General features: G+C 38.3%; 1 protein-coding gene across 1 annotated transcript in view; it reads left to right on the top strand.

Annotated features, from left to right (window-relative positions):
- Positions 1 to 23,749, top strand: part of LOC140241045 (spectrin alpha chain, non-erythrocytic 1-like) — an 80,388-nt gene that overhangs the window by 25,637 nt on the left and 31,002 nt on the right. The window contains exons 2-22 of the mRNA XM_072320814.1: positions 2,606 to 2,869; positions 8,987 to 9,253; positions 9,924 to 10,007; positions 10,818 to 10,922; positions 11,227 to 11,318; positions 11,789 to 11,933; positions 12,352 to 12,468; positions 12,795 to 12,968; positions 13,412 to 13,513; positions 14,016 to 14,153; positions 15,403 to 15,513; positions 15,913 to 15,990; positions 17,244 to 17,399; positions 18,151 to 18,355; positions 19,019 to 19,131; positions 19,576 to 19,761; positions 20,711 to 20,960; positions 21,470 to 21,537; positions 21,855 to 22,004; positions 22,499 to 22,591; positions 23,295 to 23,324. Of these exons, the coding sequence (XP_072176915.1) occupies positions 2,630 to 2,869; positions 8,987 to 9,253; positions 9,924 to 10,007; positions 10,818 to 10,922; positions 11,227 to 11,318; positions 11,789 to 11,933; positions 12,352 to 12,468; positions 12,795 to 12,968; positions 13,412 to 13,513; positions 14,016 to 14,153; positions 15,403 to 15,513; positions 15,913 to 15,990; positions 17,244 to 17,399; positions 18,151 to 18,355; positions 19,019 to 19,131; positions 19,576 to 19,761; positions 20,711 to 20,960; positions 21,470 to 21,537; positions 21,855 to 22,004; positions 22,499 to 22,591; positions 23,295 to 23,324 (2,904 nt within the window). The 5' untranslated portion in view covers positions 2,606 to 2,629. The remainder of the gene's footprint in view (positions 1 to 2,605; positions 2,870 to 8,986; positions 9,254 to 9,923; positions 10,008 to 10,817; positions 10,923 to 11,226; positions 11,319 to 11,788; positions 11,934 to 12,351; positions 12,469 to 12,794; positions 12,969 to 13,411; positions 13,514 to 14,015; positions 14,154 to 15,402; positions 15,514 to 15,912; positions 15,991 to 17,243; positions 17,400 to 18,150; positions 18,356 to 19,018; positions 19,132 to 19,575; positions 19,762 to 20,710; positions 20,961 to 21,469; positions 21,538 to 21,854; positions 22,005 to 22,498; positions 22,592 to 23,294; positions 23,325 to 23,749) is intronic.

Genomic DNA, 23,749 nt, shown 5'->3' with positions numbered 1-23,749 from the left:
ATGATTTCCTAGATCTATGTGCGGACTTTAACCTTGTTCATATTTGTAGTTTTATAAATTGTGCATCGCCTATGACTCTTCGATGAGGTCAAGATAGAATATAGATAAAAGTTAATAATTAACTCCTGAGTGAGTTCATAGGACAGATATGTTTGGGTCCATGCACATTTCGCTTTTGAATGATCACATGGCAATATGAATTCCATGTACTCATGTGATGAAAACCTATGGGTTGCTATAAATGAACAGAATATTGAAACCAAGTTTTGACTAGGATATTCATGGAGACTAGTATAATTTTTTTTTTACCAAAAAGCAAAACAAAACAACATCCAAGTATCAAAGGTAGACTAGTTGTAAAATGCACCTGCTTGTCCATTTGTACAACATGAGTGTGTGCTGTCCACATAGTACATTGTAATTGGTATGCTGACAGCAATGCTCTCCAAAGCAATCTGTTCTCAGAACAGATGTGTGTATCTCAGGCCAATATATATACCTGCCTGTACTGGGATGGGTGTGACAGTTGTGCAGAAATTCTACTTTACAATAAACAGTGTAAAAGGCAATGTGATATTTTACAATTTTCAACCAAATTTTGCAGGTTTGAAAATGAAAATTAAAAAAATTGTCATCTTTATCAGGTAATGAGTAAGATCAGTGTCATGTTAGGAGGGACAGTCTGATGGGTGTACTAAGAAAAACTGTTCAACTATTCATGTTATCTTTTTTTTTTTTTTTGGATCAATTGTCTGTTTTGGTTTGGGTATTCTGATGATAGGCCTACTTATAAATGCTAAGAAATGATGCAGCCAACCAATGTCAGAAAAACATTGAATATTTATCAAATATATGCAGTCATACATGCAGATAATTTACTGTGGTGCTGTACAATATACAATCTTTGTTTTGTCTGGCTTTGATTTCAAGGATTTTGTTTGTGTGGGTTTTCTTTGTGGGTAATTCCGTGAAGTTGGGGCACAAAGCGTTACATTTTAGCATAACTCAATACTAATTATGCTATACACATATTGTTTATAGGCTTTACATTTGTATTGAGACCATACATTTTCCTGGAAATTTTGTGCCATTCAGACTCAATTTTGATGAAGTTAAAACAATATGTAACGGTGTCCTGTAGCATCGTGACGTGTCCATGTAGCATCGTGATAGTTAAAGTCTGGTCCTAAGAGACAAATTAATGCAATTAGCTTGACCAAAATTTGATATAATATGCATAATTACTAGATTAGTCAGATAGTTAATGCATAATTACTAGATTAGTCAGATAGTTAAATATCTTAACTCTCCTTTCCACAGTTTTACTTTTACAAGAAAATTACACAATGTGTCACTATGCTACACGGTGTCCACCAAATGTAACAAAAAAGGACACCGCATAGCATCCTGATACATTTTGTAATTTTCTTTTAAAATTAAAACTGTGTACAGGAAATTTGAGATATTTAGCTATCTCATTCATATCTTGTAAATGCATATTGCATCAAATTTTGGTCAAGCTAATTGCCATAATTTGTCTCTCAGGACCAAATTTTAAAATATCACGATGCTACATGGACACGTCACGATGCTACAGGACACTGTTACATATTGTTTAATAACTTCATCAAAATTGAGTCTGAATGGCACAAAATTTCCAGGAAAATGTGTGGCCTCAATGCAAATGTAAAGCCTACAAACAATAAATGTATAGCATAATTAATATTGAGTTATGCTGAAATGTATTTTTTAAATATCACGATGCTACATGGACACTGCCCCAACTTCATGGAATTACCCTTGTAGGAAAAAAAAAAATCAACAAAGTGGGTGATTGTGGACAAGTGATATACCAGTTTGTGTGATACTCCACCGTTTCTTGTCTTGGATGCAGAAGATGATTTTCAGCTCTTCCATTGCCAGTGACAATCTTCTTGGCAGAATTTTTTGGTAGGGTCTGCAAAGGCAAGACTAGATCTTACTCCCCTGCATTCAGAATAGTGGAGTGTTGAGTCACACCCAAGCATATTTAATCAGGCGCTGAGCGCGGCATTCACTCATGGGCTAAGCGTCCCTAGGTTGGCCGCTCAGATGTGTGTGTGTGTATGTGGCATCAGGGCAAGGTGTGCTGCTGCAGTGTCAGGCGATATTGGAATATTCCATCTGTGCGAAGATTACCACCATACTGCCATTTTTGCCAGCACTCGGTCATAATTGGGATTTATTAGCTGTTGTGAGTATGATTTCTTACAGTTATACATACATGCCAATCAGAATTATTTATAAGAAGATTGGCTCAAGTTTGTCAATCATAGTCATTGCTAAGTTGGGATTACTATTTTAATACACCAATATTCCTAATGCAGAGCCTGCTTATTGTGTCTGAAAATATATTTCAGTTTTTGACAACTAGGAGAATGATGTAAATGATGACCGAACATCCTCAGTGTTGTCCACATCATCATGTTACAGTGATGCGAGACACTTATGAAACCTGTGATTGTGGATGATATATATACAGTATGTACTGGAAAGAGTGGTAGGAGGTTGATGATGTTCATCACTGCATTATACATGAATGGTATGTTTCTTTTCGACCTTGCAGAGAAGTCCAAAGTAAAGCAGCAAGATGACGGAGCGGGGGGAGATCAAAATTCTGGAGACAGCCGATGACATCCAGGAGCGAAGAGAGCAGGTCCTGAACCGGTACCAGACCTTCAAGGACCTCGCCCGGCAGCGCAGGCAGAAGCTTGAGGAGGCACGGCAGTTCCAGTTCTTCAAGCGAGATGCCGACGAACTGGAGACATGGATTCTGGAGAAGCTACAGACCGCCTCCGACGAGAGCTACAAAGATCCTGTCAACCTGCAGGTGAAACATCTTTTTCCTGTCTTCATTTTTTTTTTTTTTTATCCTTGTAAAATTACAAAGTTTGTGTCTTATCTATGATCATTTCATGAATTAGTAACAGATGCCATATTTTGTTTCAAGACTGTTAACCACATAGTTTGAAAAAAAAAAAAGTAGGCTAAAGTTGCAGCCAGTTTAAATGCAAATTTGATATTGGATTTGAACATTTATATGACTTTCTGTGCCCAAGAGCTTTGATTTTAAGAAGTATATGATCTTTAAAAAAGATCTTAATTTATGTGAGGTTGAATGTCTATCATGTTATAGAAATAAAAAAAAAATTATATTCAGTGTTTAGAAATAATCTCAAATTGGACAGTTGATGTAAAATCATGTCCAACAAATTTTGCCCAAAGGAGAATGAAATGTATGACATGAAACAACAGTGTTTACTGGAGTCTTGATGTTGATTCACAAGCAAATACAAATAGACACAAGAAACGATAAAGCAGTAGAATGACAGCATACAAGATGTCGATATGCCAGAAAGGTTTTTCTATGAGTATTGTTTTCTCAGCCAGTATTTGCCTTTTCCTGACAAATATTAGAGCTGACAAGCAAATTTATTGCTACATTTCTTCCCTTTTTTAGCCTTCTGGAGGAAATTCTCTTTTTCTGTCTACCGATCGTCATAAATGAATCTAATTTTCTTGTCCTATTTGCCCCTGAAAAATGCCGTCCCCTACCAGGATTATACCCAAATTAGAAATTTGAAGGTAGGAGAGTGACGGGAGGTACCCCACCACACCCTTTCTGTTCCCCCTTTCCTCGTCTCGCTGAAAACCTCCATTTATCCAAATGTGATGCCAAGTATGCTTGCTTGACGGTTGTTCCTTTGACATGTGACATGAGAGCTCCAGACAACATGTTCATGTCCATGTGTCTTGATTTCATGGTTTTATGTGTTATCTGTCTGTTCTGCAATTCAAGCTTGTCGTCATTGATCTCTTTTTTTCTTTTTTCTTTTTCTTTTTTTTTTGGTAATTGTATGATATGTTTTCATGTGCATAGATTTGTTTTTCAACTATGCAGGTGTATGAAACATTGTTTGGTTCATATGTCATTCCCCTCAGAGGTTTTAAAAAAAAAAATAGAAAGAGAGAGAGTTGTCCAAGTCAATCAAAATTATGCTCTGAAAAGAATTTTTCTTCTCTTTTTGAAATGATTTCCCTTCAGTCTTAGTTTTGTTGCTTGCATGCTGTAACTGCATGTCTCAAAACATGAAAATCAACCTTTTTTTTTTTTTCAAGTAAGTTAGATACGCCACGATGTGCACTTGTCAAATCAATACCCATATAATTTTATTCAGTTTTTTTGATGAACCTACACACACATAAACTAAAATTTCATTTTTTTATAGGGCACAGCTGCAACCACCAGCATGAATCATTGGTAATGAAAGTCATGCATGTTTATGTTGCAACTTCATTTGAAGTGTCAAAAAAGTATTCATTCTAAAATTTGATACTCCAGGCTAAGAGTAAAAGTCGTCATATAGATTGTTGTAAAATGACAGCTTGAAAACTTGTTTTTCACGTAAGCCTAAAAAAAAAAGCAAATATTTGCAATTTCCTGAATACAAGCAGTTTGAACTGTTCGTTTGTTTTTCACTGATGCTGTAATGATTTAACATTTCTGGAGGAATAAAATAGATGTAATGTCATGTAAAGCCACATTAGATGATGCTGGGCTAAACCAACTTTCTGTTTATACCAGGATGCAAGGATTTTTTTCCACATACACATTTTTCAAGTGGGCTTTGTATGCCTCTGCCTGAAGGGTGCCGGAGGCATTATTTTCAATGATTTGAGCTGATAGTCGATGCATCATAGTAAAATGCTGTTTCCATCATAAGTCTGTGAGATGGTATTTTTTTTTTATGGTATGTTTAAGTCATAGTTAATGTCAGCCATACAAACTTCTTGAAGTCAGTAAGAATGAAAACTTTCACAATGCATTGCTGTGTGTACAGAGGGATTTCAATGTTCATCCAACAAGCAGTGTGCATTTACATTTGCATAATACTTCTAGTGTTGATCAAAAGTGCCAGACACATTGAATATCAATATCATGAGCATCTACTTTAAGAAATAAATTCTTTTTATGTGAAATATTAGTGCTCACATGGGGAAAAAGATTTCCCTAGAGGGAAAGATATTCTTAATGAAAGAAATTATGGTAAATTGATGTGCCAGCTCAGTACGAATTTGAGAGAAGATTATTAATGTCAAGAATGTTGTGACGATGACAACAGTGACATCTACAGGGACACTGTATCTCAGAATAAGCAATTCAACTATTTATCCGTTCACAACGATGTAGTGTTCCCACTACAATGTTAAATCGATGAAGAGCCAATTGCCAAAGTATTTATTGTTTTCAATGACTATGCTCAACAGAAAGTATCAATATTTTCCAAATCTATAGAGAAAGTCAATTCCTCTAGACACTTAAAATGAAAACCCTGTTTGGTTGATTGATCTAATATCAAATCAGGAGTACACCTGAAGATATTCTAAAGCATCTATAGGTATGATGTGTCTTTAGCTGATTTTTAGAGTACAATGATTTTTAGATTAGATTTTTAGAGTAGGAAGCCTTGTGCATTGTTGACAAACAAGTGTACATAGACTAGTCATATCAGAACAGCGGAAGTTAATGATGTCCATAGTGGAAACAGCTCTCACATTAATGGATTGATCCATCGTAATTCAGGATCATTATATACCACAAACCAGTGGCTTCATATAACATTTCCATGGCAATGAGCCTGTAAAACCACTTTTTAATCAGAAGCCAGATGAACATTGTTTGAAGGTTCTCTCAGGCACTAAGGACAACAGATATATTTACTTTTTTATGTTCTTTTTTTTTGTACACATTGAGGAAGTTGATGTACATTCAGTTTTGTTTAAAATTTGTGATATAATATTGTAGAAAACTGAAGCTGGATCTCTACCGATATAATTGGCATTGCAAAATACAGACAACTACTGTCAGTCTTCTCTTGAGAGAGTGAACAAATGAGCACATGACCTTCTCTGGTACTGTACTTGCTCATGTGCATGTACCGTAAGTTGCGGGGTCGGGTGAGTTAATTGTGGTAGCACGTGTCTTGTAAAACCTGTGGTGATGAGATCACCGCTGAGCTTGTGAGAGCTCAGAATTTCCGAAGCCAAACTGTTCCTCCATAAGACAGTCTGCTTAGATGTCAACCTGGGGACAGGAATGATTAGCCTGCCTGAAAATAGTTTCAAGTGGCATCTGCATGACCCCACACATGGACTTCCCGCTAGCCTACATGTATTACTGGATGGAAGAGAAAGAATGTAGATGATGTTTCATACAGTGTCAAACATTATAGTGATAGAGTAGTCTCGTTTACAAAAATCTATGTGTGTGATGTAGAGTGTGTAGTGTCTGTAGAATGCATTCAATATGTTGTTTTAATGGTAAAGTGTGTTATGTACAAGTAGTGTGGTAATTGTAGGAAGACAATTTACTAGCAGTATACGGTAGGCATCAGACCCCCGTGAGTACATGTACATGTAGTTATGGAATGTGGATCGTTATGTGCACGCATCTGTACTATTAGAGGAAGCCAGAATGCTCATGTCAAGTTACCTTTCTATGAAAAAATTAGTACAGAGATCTGTGAAAATTCATTAAGATGTTATCAAATTGGGACGAGAAATGTGTAAGTTACAGCTCTTGAATAAAATATAGCAGTCATTAGAAGACTGTGGTCAAATGTGATTTGGTCCAGGGCCCATTGAAGAGCCCTGCAACTCTTATGTTTATATGTAGATATTCTCTGGTGCTACACTGTGTTTACCCTTATTTTACCACACATATGATGAGTTGGACTTGAGAAAGTAAAATTTCAAGTGGGAGAAAATATGTCTTTTCTTTTAGAAGCAGAGAGACACACAGCCAGAATGGAGACATTCAAATTCAAGCAGGAGAGTTGGTGTCTCTGCGGATGAAGCAAACTGTTTATTCTTTGTTTCTCTCCATGTGGTTGTTTTCTCATATTTAAACTGGCTTTAATGGCACTCATAGAGTGACCCTGTTAACAAATGCATTTTTAGTAACAATAGATCTCTGACCTTTTCATTTGTCTGCCACAGACAAGAGTTATATCTGTGTGTGATAGAATTGTCATCCCATCTCTTTCAATTCACTAATTGAATATATATTCATTACATCTCGGAGATGATGTTGAAAAGAGTCTAGATCATGATAGACCTGATAAAACATGAACAAACTGTAAATGGTATGCAGTACAGAAAGTGCTGAGCAGACGTTTTACCGTGAGTTGCTTTAAGATGAAAAACCTGTACCCTCAAAGAAAACTGTATAATGATGATTTTTGTATCATATTAGCAGTGATGTCAGCTGTGGTTGGTGAATGGTTGTGAGTGTACAAGTTCTCTGAATATTTGTTGCTGTTGAATAATGAATGTTTTCTGTCTATTTGTTGCTGAAGAGATTTTAAGTGGCTAAAAGCTATTTGTGAGTGTTTTACTTTGTGTGCTATACGTGTGCTCATCACTATGCTGAATACCAGAAATGCAATTTGATTTCATAATGTGTTGCTATTTTAAGCCAAAGTTTTAATGATTATCTTTATTTCTTTTAAGGTTTTGTTGGTATATTTTGGTGAATCAAAGTTTACTTGAGTTAAATTACAGTAATTCTGAATTAATTGCCTCAAATACAGCATGCTGTTTTTTCTTTGTTGAGTTGTTTGCTATAAGTGATGCTATACACAAATAAACTTTCCAGTTGCAAAGCCCGGGATAAAAATTGACTTTGAAATGGCCCCATGATGGTAAGCTACAAACAAGCTGAACTGCACTTACTTATTAATTTTCCCTAGTTAATATACAAAAGTTCTTCCTGACTTCGGTTGTTTTCTTTTGAAATAGAGTTGTCCATGTTCTTTTTTTTTTTTAATCAGACCTTTTTAAAGTGATACATATGATAGCTGCAAGGTTTGAATAGATTTTGATATGAAATATTTTTTCTCATGGCATATTGTTTTAAAGATTTGACAAGAAGCAACCTATTACGATAGCGATGCAGATATGTAGGGCTGTATTTTGGTAAAAGCAATATTTTGCTGGTGAATACAATTACTTTTGATAACATATTAAACTGACAGTAAATGTTCTTTTCTTTTGTCCCTCACCCCATCAACATGCAATTACTGATGACATGGCTTTTCTGTTTGTAAATTGTACTGGTACTTTGTGAAATATTCAATCTCAATTGGACTTCTTCACTCCGGTGTTACATGGTATATAATTGAAATCATCCTTATGAATATCCTGTCATTGAACGGTTCATTTGGGGAATATATAATGTACACTGAATGTGATTTTCATTGTTATGTTCAACAACTGCTGTCTGTATTGATGCATTGTGTCAACAATGTTATGTCTGATACATCTCATGTTATATACTACATGTACATGCTATTTCCATGTCAAATTATATCCTGCAAATTCACAGAAAACTATCCATGTGAGGGCACCTCACCTTACTATTAATCCATAAGTATCACCAGAACATTAAGAGATAATCCTTTGCTAGATGTGTGAATTGACTTGAATCATCACAGTGTTGTAGACATGACTGCCTGAGTTCCATGCATGAATATCTGGGATGACCACATGCCTCTGTGTTTCTAGAAAATACCACATTCAGCTAGATTTCTAGCCGTGATTTTCAAAATGGATAATATGGAATTCATTCTTCAGAATCAGACGGTGGTGAACAACTTGGAATATTGGCAGTGTACACGTATCAACTTCTCCATGCATTATGTTCCGCAGCACATTTGTGAATGTAAAAGGGTCTTTCAATGAAGTCGCATATATTTGAGTTTGGGATTTTGTGTTGTAATAGTGTGTCTAGTGTTGACGTGTTGCATACATATATATTTTGTGTATGTTTTCTCTCTTTGTCCCTTGAAATATGTATGTGATGCTCAATGTGTATTTGTTGCTTTGCCAAGAGCATTCCAGTCCATCATCACCCCACCATTCACACCTTCACACCCTCCATTAACAGGCCAAGCTCCAGAAGCACCAGGCCTTTGAGGCCGAGGTCATCGCCCACAGCTATGTCATCGAGCAGCTGGACGAGCAGGGTAAGGTCATGGTGGACAACCAGCACTTTGCCTCGGACGTCATCAACGCCAGGCTGGAAGAGCTCCACAGGCTCTGGGAGCTGCTGCTCTCTAAACTGCGAGAGAAGGGCATCAAACTCCTGCAGGCCCAGAAACTGGTCCACTACTTGAGAGAGTGTGAGGAGGTCATGTACTGGATTCAAGACAAGGTGAGGTCAAAGGTCAAGTCACAAGGCCTCCCCGAAGTAAATGTTATCATGGAAGTTTATGCAATAGTATTAGTAATGCAATTAATTCGAAAATGAGATTAAATTGTGAAAGTTGTAACTCTTCATTGCAGAAGTTATTCAGAAGAGCGTTGTACTTTTTTAGAACAACGCAAATGTGCGATTAATCATGGGTCAAGTTCATAACAAAAGGACTTGAACATATCATGTATCTGAAACTGCTTTCTGCATTATGATACATTGATGGTTCCCAAAGGTCTTTGCATAAATATGTTTGCACATGTTCTCAGATTGCTACTACTGTAGGTTCCATATTCCATACCCACTTTGTGAAAAGGGATTCAATATTTTTGTGTAGATGATTCAGATTCTAGGATGTACAGGATTTCATGAGGCATGCCTGAAGTTCAGTCTAGTTCGACAGGTTTCTCAAAAGCCTAGTGCAATGGCTTATATAAACTTAAACTACAACATCCTTACAATATTACACGAAGGTACTTAAAGACACAGGGATTCAGATCATGGCTTAACTCCACTGATGAGGTTATATTCCACAAATACGTAGTTGTCTATTATATGGCTTGTTGCCCATCAATCATGCCTTTGAGATGGTTTGAAAAAAAAAATTCTTGTTGTTTGTTTTGTCATCCAGGAACCATTTGCTGCATCAGTGGAGACTGGTGTTGACTTGGAACATGTGGAGGTTCTGCAGAAGAAGTTTGATGAATTCCAGAAGGTGAGATACATTGGGGTCAGAAAATCAGGTAAAGATGATTGTAAACAGTGCTCTGAGGTGACTATCTCAAGGTTAACAATACATAAACTTTCTTTTCTCTCTATTCCCAAAATTAAAGACAAAAGACAAGGATTGGTTAGAAATGTAAGTCATGCTCTCAGTTTTGTGTTCAAGCAACATGTTCTCAATATTTTATGTGTCGCTTTTATGATACAGTGACTTAAAAGTAAACCCTTGACTAAGTGATAGTTGACATAAACGTTAGAGCAATTATTGTGTTGTGACTGCAGGTATTAAATGCAATGTATTGCCTTTACTCAATTTTAAATACTGGTAACGTCTCTGTGAAACTTGAATAGTGCATCACGCTGTGTTTCCTGAAGACATGTTGTGTGTAAGAACAGTCTTTCCTTTCACTGCAACACAACAGGACTGTTCTCTCAGTCGGGCATTATCTAACCCATGCAGTTCTCTCAATCAAAAGTGAAATTGATCAAAAACAAGATTTTCACATTGTAGGGGAGATAGGGGAAAAAAAAAACTTTCAAAGTGGAAATTTTTGCACAAGTAATTTTTCATGCCCTAACAGGAAAGATGAATTTCACATTTTTTTTTTGAATATGAGTAATCAAAATATTAAACAGTAGTACATACGAGAAGTAACCCCCAAAAAAGGGATTTTTTTTTTTCGCACTAGTTTCATTTTGTGGGAAATGTGCAAAAAAGTTTGGAAGTAATAAATAGATTACTCTTTGATAGAGGATGTATGTGAGAAATTATTCCCATTTCCCTGATGTCTCTCTCTACCAGGATCTGAATGCCCATGAGGACAGGGTTGCCGAGGTGAACTCAGAGGCCAACACCCTGGTGGAGGAGGGTCACCCAGAGACTGACACCATCAAGGCCAAACAACAGGTATCATCTCATTTCATCTCATATTTTGTTTCTGCTACTTTCTCATGAACAAAATATACAAAGAAAATACAAAATGTGATGAAATTAAGAGTGTATTTTGATTTCTTGATACACATTAGTATGATATGATTTAGTTTAATATCATAATTACCTAATATAAGTTATATTTTCTATCACCGAATGTTTAATGGGGTTGCAAGGGTGAACATAGAGAGTGAATTGCAGATCATATTGCAGCTCTGTCATAAAATACTTATCTTTTTCTAATGGCTCAAGTAAAAGATGTTTTGATGTTTCTTTGCAGGAACTGAACGATGCTTGGGAAAGACTCAAGCAACTTGCCATCATCCGACAGGAGAAACTCTTCGGAGCTATGGAAATCCAGAGATTCAACAGGTCAGACATCTTAACAATCAGATATTGGAATTCAATTCTTTTTTATTTAATTCAAACTTAATCATTGATACCTAGCTGTATATGGCAATACCAGTAAACCAGACTTTGCTTACTTGGCATGGTATTCCAGTTTAGTAATTGTTATTCCTGTGTTCAAAGCTGATTGAGCTTCATATACTCTGAAGAAAAGTAGTGTGGAAGTTAAGACTTGGTACAGATCAGACAGTACTGCCCAGTGTAGATATGTTTTTTAATTTTGTGATTTACAATGATTTACAGCAGTTTTTACACGTTAGAGCTGAGATAATGTACATATGAGAATGTACAGGAAAATTGTATTGCTTGATCCCAGCATGATCTCAATTTCAGATTGATTGTAGGGTTTGTAGTTGTTTTTTTCTTTTTAATGTAACAATTGATGATGGGTTTTCACTCTACATTTGTATGTTTGTTTGTTTGTTTGTTTTCAGAGATGCTGATGAGACCATTGGATGGATCAATGAGAAGGATTCTATCCTGTCCATCGATGACTACGGCCGTGACCTCGCCAGTGTCCAGGCTCTACAGAGGAAGCATGAGGGGACGGAGCGTGACCTCCAAGCCCTGAAAGTCAAGGTCAGAGGTCATCACAATTAAATGTTTATTTCTCGGTTATGCAATAGTTGGACTTGGCAGCATACTGTGCAAGCTCAAAGAGAGTGAATGAAATGCAAAGATCAAGCAATGAGGAAAAACACTATGCATACAACTCAAGATCATATCACTTATTGGTTTTTTATGTTTGTTTGGAGTGAATGGCATCTGCAGCGAAAGATATGTCTTTCCTATCATTTGATTAAAAGATACAGCTCTACTTTCACATCTATTTGCTTAAATGCGATTTGAGTGTGCTATGCAAGAAATTTGTCTTGAAGAAGAACAACAAAGGGTACCTTCATTTAAAAGCACCAGTGATAGATGCCAAAATAGAGACCTTATTTCATGGATGCAGTTACCATGGCAACTAGCTACCTCCTCTTCATTACCCCAATAGGTGGATGCTCTGTGCGAGGAGGCGGACCGCCTGGAACAGATCCATACAGACCACGCCCCTGAGATCCAATGCAAGAAGGAAGAGATTGCCAACAACTGGGAGAACCTTCGCACAAAGGTCAGTTTGGGTCAAAACTTCATGCATCTCTAAGTTTGAAGAAAAAATTTCCTAGTGCAGGATGACATGCAGCTATTAGGCATGGATTCGCCACTGTCATGAGAATGTATAGTAAGTATGGTATTCTTCATCTGCAATGTCTAATGTTATCTCATCACAAAAATGTATCCAAAAAGTATTGATCACCAGATATGTTTAAAGTATTGTAGCGTGAATTAATGTGTGACATGAATGTGAACTGATAAATGTGTATAACATGACATTAAGATGTGCAGATTAATGAATTGACAGAAAAATTGACCCGGTGGTTTTTTGCCGTCTTGTAGGCTGAGGAGCGTAAAGTGCGGCTGGAGGAGTCCTACAAGATGCACAGATTCTTGGCTGACTACCGTGACACCATCGCCTGGATCAGTGACATGAAGAACCTGATCAATGCTGATGAACTTGCCAAGGATGTTCCTGGTGCTGAGGCCCTGATGGAGCGCCACCAAGAGCACAAGGTAGGAAAGGTTTTGTCGTGTATGTTTTGTTTGTGTGATTATATCATATTGTTCGGTTTGTTCCAGTGAGTAGGAATTTTTTTTTTGTCTTTATCTTATTCATGCTTATATCTTCCTTAATTTGCCAAATTTGTCAGAAGATTCTGTTCATGATGCAGCTATGCAACACCTTGCAAGTGAAACATCAGAAAGTTCTTTGTGTCTGTTAGGCAAAAGCTGTTTTATTTTTCTCTGTTGGAAAGATGCCCTGAGTAGCTTTGAGTCCCCCTGTCAAGGTTTGATGATGAAATGTCTTTCTGTCTTTGATGTACAAATTTTTAAATGGAAATGTGTCCTTGTTGTGTCAGTCTGAAGACAGTGTGGAAGGGTGGAATGCTGAGTTGAGGTATTAGATTTATGGACAATGAATGAAAGATGACATTATCTCATTTCTATGGCAACAGGGTGAGATTGATGCCCACCAGGACAGCTTCAAACAGTGTGCCGAGGAGGGACAGGAATTACTGGATGAGAACCATCCACAGTCTGAGGAGGTCAAAGAAAAGGTAAGTAGTGAGACTTTCCGTGGATGAACAATATGAAGCTTTGAAGAGTAGTGGTGACCCAAACCATGACAGTATTGCAGTTTACTGGCAGAATGGCCTTAACATGCAGACCTTATTGCATTCATTCCTTACTGTGTTGTAAGGATCATACAATCTTTTGGACTGTCGTAAGGAAACGGATCATGATGTCGCTGTACTGATAGAAATTAGAAAAGATGTAATGTAACATGCTGCTTAACTTCGTGATAAAGAATTTTATGACTGATGTGATGTCATCCAATGAATGGTAGACATAATGACAGTTTGTATGTTGTCATAAAAATTCAGTGTCTAAATATTATCATATTATGTATGTATGTGTGTTTCTGTCTACAAAATTTTGGCATACATTTCTTCAGTTGAAGGTAAGACATGTCATGTAGTCAGCTCTGTGGCTGTGCTAAATTGATTACCATCAATATTCACTCTGCTAAATGACCTGATTCTGCCTTGCTTCCTGCAGCTTGTGACCCTAGCTGATGAGAAGAAAGCCCTAGAAGACCTGTGGGAGGAGCGTCGGGTCACCTATGAGCAGTGCATGGACCTCCAACTCTTCTACCGTGACACCAAGCAAGCAAACACATGGATGTCCAAACAAGAGGTAGGTTGCTCGTTTGGTATGTGCGGAGTGTCAAGAGTCATAGCCAAATGCTATTTCCTTCTTTTTTCTTTTCTTCCCCCCCCCCCCCCCTCCCCTTGAGTGTTGTAAATATTGTCAATATTAAATACATTGTAATAGTTTATTTTTCAGGCAAATAACAATTTGTATATACAGTTGAACCTCTCGTATCCGGACAAGTCGGGACCGGGGCTCATCCGGATAAGGGATTTGGCCGGATACGGGAGACTCAATGCTTTATACATGTACATATACATACACATGTACTGATGTAGCCCATTGTAGTACAACATGTAGTAATGTGTATACCGCAACCTTTTCATTGTTACACTCAGTAACAAACCCCAAAATAGAGATTCGTGTTTGCAAGAATGAAATCATTTTCTTTTTTCTTGGGATGATTTACCTAAATAATTATTAAGAAATGTATCAAGTATATGTAATTCATGTGTGTTTGTGTAGGAGTTCTCAAGGAGTTGGGAATCCCCCTTTCCTCCCGTAATTCTTAAAAAAAGATAAAAAAAATCACGGCGAGATTGCGTCCGGATAATAGAGAGATCCGGATAAAGGGAGGCCGGATAATAGAGGTTCAACTGTAGTAGATTGCTAGATTTTAAATGATAAGGAATAATATACATACCAGCTGACATTTCCTGTTGATGACATTATGGCATTCATGTTTGACCAACTGAATCCTCTGCTGATAGAAACTGTTCCTAGAAATTCATAATGTCTAAACTTTCAGAAAAAGAGAAGTCTTTCCTCCATGTTTGATATCAACATTTAGTCAGTGACAAAACAACTTTTGTTTGGTCTTTTTAGTTTGGTGTGTGACATCACAAGATGAAATGATGCTATAGAATGTATGAGTCATGTAATTTCTCTATACCAACCATATATCTATGACTACAAAAGTCCTACATGCAGGACTGTTGAATTCCACTGCAGTAATTGCTGAATAATCTTCAAGACAGTTCTGTTCATTTCAGCTGGTATTTTGAATTGTAAGCTTTAGAGTTCTCTGTATTTTGTTGAAGTATAACCTGGAGATTGTCACATTTATCATTTTAAATAGTTTTAGCAATAAGTATATGTTTTAACTGCATATAATTAAAAAGATAAGCTTGTGAGCTAATCTTTGTAAGCATAGCAACTTGTACAAGGTGGAAAGCAATTAAATGTTATTTACATTTACTGTGGGATTCTTCTCACGTGTGTCTCTTCATGGCAGGCATTCCTGGCCAATGAGGACCTTGGAGACTCCATCGATGAGGTGGAAGCTTTGATCAAGAAACATGATGACTTTGAGAAGTCTCTCAATGCCCAGGAAGAGAAGATCAAGGTGAGTTATGAAAACAAGGAGATGAACGTTATGTCCAGCTCTACCTTATGTCTTCTCCCACTCCATCTTACAGTCCGACCTCTGTTTGATATTCGGCCATGTCGGGGCTGACGTCCGTCTTGATAAGCGAATCCAGATATGCAATTTGACTAGATATGGGAGAAAAAATGATGATGTGCATGTACCTGGTAATGATGGACTCAGAAATTGCGCAATCGCACGCTATTATGCCGTGACATGATGAAATCTATGAAATGATGGTGGATAGCAAATGTTGATATGAAGTACAGAATGAGAGAAAAAGATGAAAAATATGAATATAATTGATATAGATATCGGTCTTCATAAACTTTTAGGAGTCACATTATTTATTGTATAAATTTTTCTGTCACAATGCAGGCTTTGGATGACTTTGCCACTAAGCTGATTGAGAGTGAACACTATGCAGCACCTGATGTAGACCAGCACAGGAATGAGGTAAGTTAATGTTATATATTGTGTTACTGCAGATTTAACAGGAATAGCGCCACCTTGTGGTCAGATCTAAAAAAGTACGTATAAAGAGAAGAGAGGACTTGGCTGAAAGAACCGGGTGAGGGATGCTGTGATTGTGACCCGGGGGAGGCGCACAATCTTTCAACCTACATCTCTGCTTTTCCCACTTTGTACCGCTTTTCCACCTTTTCACCTTTTCTGCTCGGTAATCATATAAGGATGTAGAACAGACAGGCAGTGAAGAATTCATCGTGTTTGACAGGCCTGCCTTCATTGATGCTCGTGTCAAGTCAAGTGTAACATTGTGAGTCACGAGGTAAACGATGCATTAAAGAACACAGTGGACACGTACCACCACAGCACAGTTACTTGATCGTGATTCGCTGCAAGTTTGTGAGTACCGTACCGTGCCAGAGCAGAGCAAGTGTGTACAGAGCATTAGTATGAGATGATCGATGTGATGACTGATGTGGGAAGTGTGAATGGAAGTGATGGAAATCGGGAGACGGATCGGCGGAAGAGTGGCGTGATTAGAAAGAGCCAACCCAAGATTACACAAGGTGCCCGGGTATCATACATTACAGCATATAAGAGTCAGTAGCAATAACCAGCAGCTACATATTGTATTACAGCCCCATCTATTTAATGGTCTAAAGGACCAACAAATCTGTTTGATGGTTCAGAGATTCAATAAATCTCTCTGTTGTTTGACATAACACATGATGTTACCGCAAACCTTTTTCCCCCTTACCTGTATTTGATTCAAATGATTTGAAACTAGCTGATAACTTCAATCTCATGAACACAAGATTTATATGAGGTCATGTAATATCCTGTCCAGCAGTGGGTTAGTAAATCATATAGTGAAGGTGTGGGGGGGGGGGGGGGGCAGAAATGTACAGAGTAAATGGTTGTGGAAAGTTAATTTGCTGTAAGCATCATGCAGCTATTGTGTAGTTTAATATCGGGGTATTCATGTACAGTACCTTTAAATATTGCACCAACCATCAGCTGAACTTTTGTCAGGAGCAGTAGTATCTGTGAGGTCAAACAAATTGTGTGATAAATTCAAGCCCTCTCTTTCCTGATCCCCAGTCATCTCACAAATACTTGCATTTGCCAAAACCAGTGGGGAATGCTTATGTTTTTTATCCATTTTATTTATACAAGAAAATGTCGGGAAGTAAGCTGACACACTCTGAACCCTCATCCCTTTTTCTTCCGGGTCTTTTCAGCTTCTGGAGCGTCGCGCTGCCCTCATTGACAAGACGAGCCGTCGTCGCCGACTGCTGGAGGACTCCTACCGCTACCAGCAGTTTGACCGGGATGCTGACGAGGTGGAGGCCTGGATCCGAGAGAAGGTCAAGGGAACCTCTGATGAATCATACAAGGTAAATCAACTTTGGTCTCAGTCTCCTTTATATCTCAGTGGAGAGAAAGGACGCAGTGTTTATGCACTCAGGAGAGTGGTCTGGTGATATGAAATAGCTTAGAATAGACATGACCTAGATGTCAGTTTACTTTTAAATATGCATTAAAACAAAGCTGTAAATGGTTCCAGTATAAGCAACAAAATTATTTGTGTGATCGTATTGCTTGTAAAATCATGAGATCAATCATTGCGCCATTTCTGTTCAAGAAATTCTCACACATGATAAAAGTATGATCTCATGGTATTTAAAATATACATGCATGTCATTCAGATATTTTGTGGTCATTTGTGCAATCCTTCACAGTTTTAAGATGATGCAAATCTAGGGCTTTCATACAGTGCAGAGTAAAACTTGTTCATTCAAGCAAAGCCACCTACCAATACTGTGTAAATTTCATGTATACTCCAACATCATGCCCTTATCCTTAGAGCTAGCTTGAGTTTCCTCTTGTCCAGTGCAAAGAAATTAAATTCTAAGACAAATAATGATATGGTGCTTTTATAGCACGTACCGCTGCCATTGATTGTGCCTCATTGTGCTTGTTGAAGTTCATTATCTTGTTACTTGTGATTGCTCCAAGTTTCTGGGTTCTGGCGTGAACTTGAAATAGTTCTTCTGAATCAAGCTTTAAAATGATGGCATTTGATTGATGCTATCTCCCCCTTTATTATCTCCAATATTCTTTTTTGTGTACCATCTCCTGGTATAGGACCCCACCAACCTGCAGCGCAAAGCCCAGAAGCATGCCGTCTTCGAATCCGAGCTCCAGGCCAACCAGCAGCGCATCAGTAAGGTTCGGGACGAGGGTAACGCCATGATCGCCGAGGATCACTACAACTCGGACGAGATCCGGCGTCGCCTGGAGAGCCTCAATGAGCTTTGGATGACCCTCCTGAACCAGTCTGAGGAGAAGAGTGAGTTCCTTGTGCACTAATCTTGGTCTTTCCTTGTCTTCACTTACTGTTCGTTTGTTTGTTCATTTTAAATCCTGTGATTATTTTCTGTGCAGTGATTAGTTAGTTTTTCAGACAATGACAAATGTCATTTTGTCATCCTGGACTGATTGTACCACAAAGCCATTATGAATGTACATGTGTCATACTAATAACTATGTAAACCATATTATAACACATCCTGTCAGATCTTTTGAATTTATTGTTGGTTGGAAATGCAAAAGATTAAACGTATGAGAATAAGATTACACATACAAGGATATGGTGTGACACCCATCTAGCAGTATCTGTGTGTGTGTGTGTTTGTATGTGTGTGTCTTGTCTGTCTGTCTGCGTCTGTATATGTGGATGTGTATGTTGTGATTAAGTCATACACATTACAGTGATGTTTACATTACGTATGATACCCTTTTCACTTGGTCGCATAATGTTATGTGGAATTGATGCTTTGAAAGTAACACAGAAATGCAATACTATCTTCTTGATTCAGTATCAATTGGTTTACTGTAATTTATAGTATGGCAACAGAACTCTATGCACATTGTGTTGTTGTAAGCATTACAAAAAGCAAACTGTCAACCCTATAACATTTTTAATGTTTGTTTGTGTGAAATAACCCTACAGCCCAGAAACTCTCCCAGGCCACAGAAGCTGCTGTAGTGACCCGTAACATTGATGAGATTGCCACCTCCCTGACCGACTTTGATGCCATCCTTGGCTCAGATGATATTGGAAAGGTGAGCTGTACTTTGATTCATGTTCCCTTGTCTGTTAGCCTTAAAGATGACTTTTCAATGAGATTATGGATAGGGATTAGATGTCTATCATGATGTAATGAATAAATAGATTCTGAGATCTGATCATGGATATTTGGCCTTTTGTGTTTTATTCACTTCTCTCTATTGCATGTGTCGGTAATCATGGTTTTGGCAATCTTTGCATGATCTGTGTTCAGAAGTGGCAATTGATGCACGATTTTAGAAATCCATGGGCCTCTTGTTTCGGAGACTTCAGTTGTACAAAATTCTGCAACAACTTTATGAAAGCCAGAAATAAAGCTACAATTACCATGAATGAAAGAAATAACTAAGCTGATCAGTGGAGCATTGCATTGTGGGTCAAGAAGAAATGTGTCCACTCACAATCATTCCTAATGATTGACATTATCTTTGCCCCTCCAGGATCTTGTATCTGTGCAGAAGCTCCGTGCCAAGCTGGACCTCCTGGAGAATGACATCGGAGCCAAGGAGACAGCCATCCAGGCCACCAGGCAACAGACCACCGAGATGGCGCGGGCCTCCCACTTTGGCGCCAACGAGATCACAGAGAAGGAGCAGATTGTCGCCACCAAGGTGGAGGCACTCAAGGTAAGATGCTTGCTTCAGGCTGACCTGGCATAGATTACTAAAGGAGACACACCTAGTTAGCACAAATAAACAGTTGGAAAGATGTCTATACTGAAGATGGTGTCTGTCATGATGATGATGGTGACTATAATGGTGGTGTTAATGGTGATGATGATGATGATGATGATGATGATGATGATGATGATGATAAAGATGATGATGATGGAGATGATGATGATGGAGATGATAATGGTGATAAATATGATGATGATGGTGATGATGATTGTTGTGGTCATGACAACCTTGGCACTCAAGAAGAAGGGAGTGACTTTCATTACTTTAAGGAAGATAGAAATGACAAAGATGAGGTCCCTTAAGTCCAAAGTAACATACTTTTCATGATGGGGTAGGGGGGATGAAGGTTGAAACTGAAAATCGTCGTGTATTGCCATCCATGGTATGAATGCCCTGAGTGAAAGACACCACTATCATAGACAGGGTTAATGATGACCGAACTAACTGACTTTCATCCTGTGTGAGCTTGAATAACCTCAAGAAGAAAGTCATACATGAGGAATGAAATTCCACTTGTTTCTAAAATCACCTCCTGTGATGTGAAAGCTACGACAATGTAACTATTACACAGCTGCCACCAATTGTCTGCCACCAGTGTCAATGATGACTGAACTGATGGGCTTTTATCCTGTGTGTACTTGAAAAACTTCAAGGAGAAAGTCATACCATTAGGAATGAAATTCCCCTTTCTTAAAATCACCTCCTGTGATGTGAAAGCTACAACAATGCAACTTTTACACAGCTGCCACCAAAAGTCTCTGTGGTGGAAATCAGGAAAGGTAGAGATCTGCCACTTGCAAAGTAGAGAAGGAGGGGTGTAAGGGGTGAGAGAAAACTTACTAAAACTGGAATTGAAACGGAAACCCCTTTTGACCATTCCTGCTCCCCTGCACAGGCTCCTCTGCAGGCTCGCAAGCAGAAGCTGGAGGCTGCTCACCGCCTCCACGAGTTCCTGCGCGATGTCGACGACGAGGAGTCATGGATTCGCGAGAAGGAGCCGCTAGCATCCTCCACGAACCGCGGGCGGGATCTGATCGGAGTGCAGAACCTGATCAAGAAACACCAGGCCCTGCAGACGGAGGTCCAGGGTCACGAACCGAGGATCAAGATCGTTTGCAAGACTGGACAGCAGATGGTGGATGAAGGTACCATCTGATTTCCCGCTAGATGTCATCAGATTTCTGTCTTCCATCTTTCAAGTCGAGCAACAAGTACAATCGTTCACAAACATGTTGAGAGTACGTGACCTAATCATGATAGAGGTCTACTCTTGGCACTGCTATGAATGAACATTGAGCTGACCAAAAGATTTTTTTCATCGTTTTTGTTGCCGGAAAGGCTCGACCCAACAATGAAGTGACAATGATTGCATTTTAACTCAGTCATTTAATTGTGATACTTCACTCAGTAAGCTGTAAGTCACTGAAAAGATTAGACTTCATGCAGACATAAACAGATGTCTTTTACAAGAAAATCCTGTATTTTTCATGTCCAAAATACCTGCTTTAATGATTTCTGTGATACGGGAAATGAACCAAGATCCATAATCTGTTCATAATATATGTATGAAGTTTGATTTTTCTAGCAAATCTACACTAATTCTTAACTTGCATATACTGACTCAGGATTTGTGTGTTTTTTTTTTTTCTTTCAGGTCACTTTGCTTCTGATGACATTAATACCAAGGTGAAGGGACTTGAGGAGAAATGGCAGAATCTGAAGGTGAGCACAAATTCCTTGGATTTTAGATGCCATCTTACACATCATATTACACATCCAGAAATAAACACCAGGACGTTGTAAACTGTGCTATATTCTGAACAGTTACTAGAGCGTTTGATTTGTGCATGGTATTTGAGTTGAGTAAAATGTAAGATTTGTGAGATTGAAAATGAAGTAAATATCGTGCTTTTGACTGGTGTATATTTCGCTTGCAAGTAGTGTCAATTGACCATATAACACAATGCACTAAACTGATCAGAGTTGATTGATTCAATAAGTGATTGAATGTTCTGCCATATCCACTTTGCCCCCTTCAGGACAAGATAGCTCAACGCAAGGAGGACCTTGAGGATTCCCTTGAGGCCCAGCAGTACTTCGCTGACGCAAATGAGGCTGAGTCTTGGATGCAAGAAAAAGAGCCCATTGTCGCCAGTGAGGACTACGGCAAGGATGAAGACAGTGCTGAGGTAAGGGCCAATCAGTTCCAAATAGTCCAGTCTAGACCTCCAAGTCCCAAGACCAGGACCTGGTTGCATATGAAGACAAGAAAATTATAAGAACTTACTCTCAATACTGTTACTATGACAGGAAAAATCAACTCCGGAGGTGATTCGCCAGTTTTGTAATTACAATGTCATGGGTCAGTCTTTCATATAGATTGTCCATGCATGCCCTTTGCAACAGCTGTTGCTTTCAAGAAAATATAGCAATGCTAATGTCATGAGGAGTAACATGATTACCAATAGTAAGTGTCATAATAATTGAATGAATGTGTTGGGGTCAAAGTGCACTGGTAGTGCTGTCTTCATTAAGTATTTTTCTCATTGTCATTGCATGCATAGACTCGAGAACATTTTGTGCATTCTTCTCGCTATATTTGACTAAACCAAGTTTATCATCATCTCTTGAATTTGAAGAAGACTGGTAATTGTTCCTATCTTTCTCCTCTTTCCTACCACAGTCCCAGCTGAAGAAGCACAAGACACTGATGGCAGATTTGATTGCCTACCGCACCACCATTGACCTACTTAAAAAGCAGGCTGAGAGCTGTCGGGTAAGACAAACACCCCTATCTCTCTACGTCCAATATTTGCTTCATGTCACAATAAATCTGCTAACACTTAAGCTTTTACCTTTGCGTGGATGAGGTGTATCATGAAGGAAGAAGAATCTTAAAGAGAACGGTGACAATTAGGATCAGATTAATGTGTTGAATATTAGTTGAATTAGCAGGGAGTTTTGGTGTGTGTTCAAGCATACAGTGTATGAGATGGTGTCAGGCTCTGAGACATTGTGAATTCTCCTGCAAGGCCCGACTGTTGGCCTTCAAACAAAAACTTCCCAGTTTCATCTGAAATGAATGTACAGAGCTTCTTTACATCCATTCCTTTGAAGAAGAAACAAATTTTTTGTCAGTTTGGTAGCCAGCTTGGTCATCAGGCAATAATATACTTGTTTACATGCTAACTCATGTTAAGTTAACGCTGATGATAATTCCTAATGTTGTGATGGAAATTGATACATATTTGATAGATTTTAATGGTTAGTATATTTTGACTGTTTATTTCTTTTAGGTTAGACTAATAGGAAAGGTAACATCTCCCTAACTATTTCTTCTTCTATTTTCACCTACATTGTAGTTGCTATCCAGCTATATATTTCCAGCTGATTTTTTCTGTCTGTTTTTTTTTTTTTCTTGTTTAAACTGAACTCTCTCATCTCCATTTTTCGAGTCGTCTCTTCTGTCGTCCTTTCAGTATGATCCTCTCCTCGCCAAGCGTGGAAATGTAAGTCGTGGCGAAAAGATGGAAAGAGAGTGACCAGGCGCTTCTGGCTCTTTCCTTGATATTTATTGGACGGTGTTTTTCAAATCCAAGTAGCCAGCCCCTCATTCATGCGTGCAAAACTCCTTTTAGATTTGTAGTGCATCGCTAGAGAGTAGACAGACTTTGCCACTCACACCACTTTCTTTGACACCACAGCACTTACCCATCGTTGAGACATCTTTTCTAACACTTACCTTGTCTTTGTTGCAGCAACTAGAATTATAACGATTGGTGATGACATCACTGTGAACTTTGGACTGTAAACATGAGGTGTATCAGAGCTGTGTTTCAGAACAATGATCAGTCTATGCTACGTGATTCAGAGATGTGGTTTCCTTGGATTATTATTGGTTTCAAGTAATAGGAATGTCTGCTGACTAAGGAAG

This window comes from Diadema setosum, chromosome 17 (assembly GCF_964275005.1).
Source record: "Diadema setosum chromosome 17, eeDiaSeto1, whole genome shotgun sequence".
NCBI lineage: Eukaryota > Metazoa > Echinodermata > Echinoidea > Diadematoida > Diadematidae > Diadema > Diadema setosum.
The sequence above is the reverse complement of the archived record's forward strand: the minus strand, read 5'-3'. Positions and strand labels throughout refer to the sequence as shown.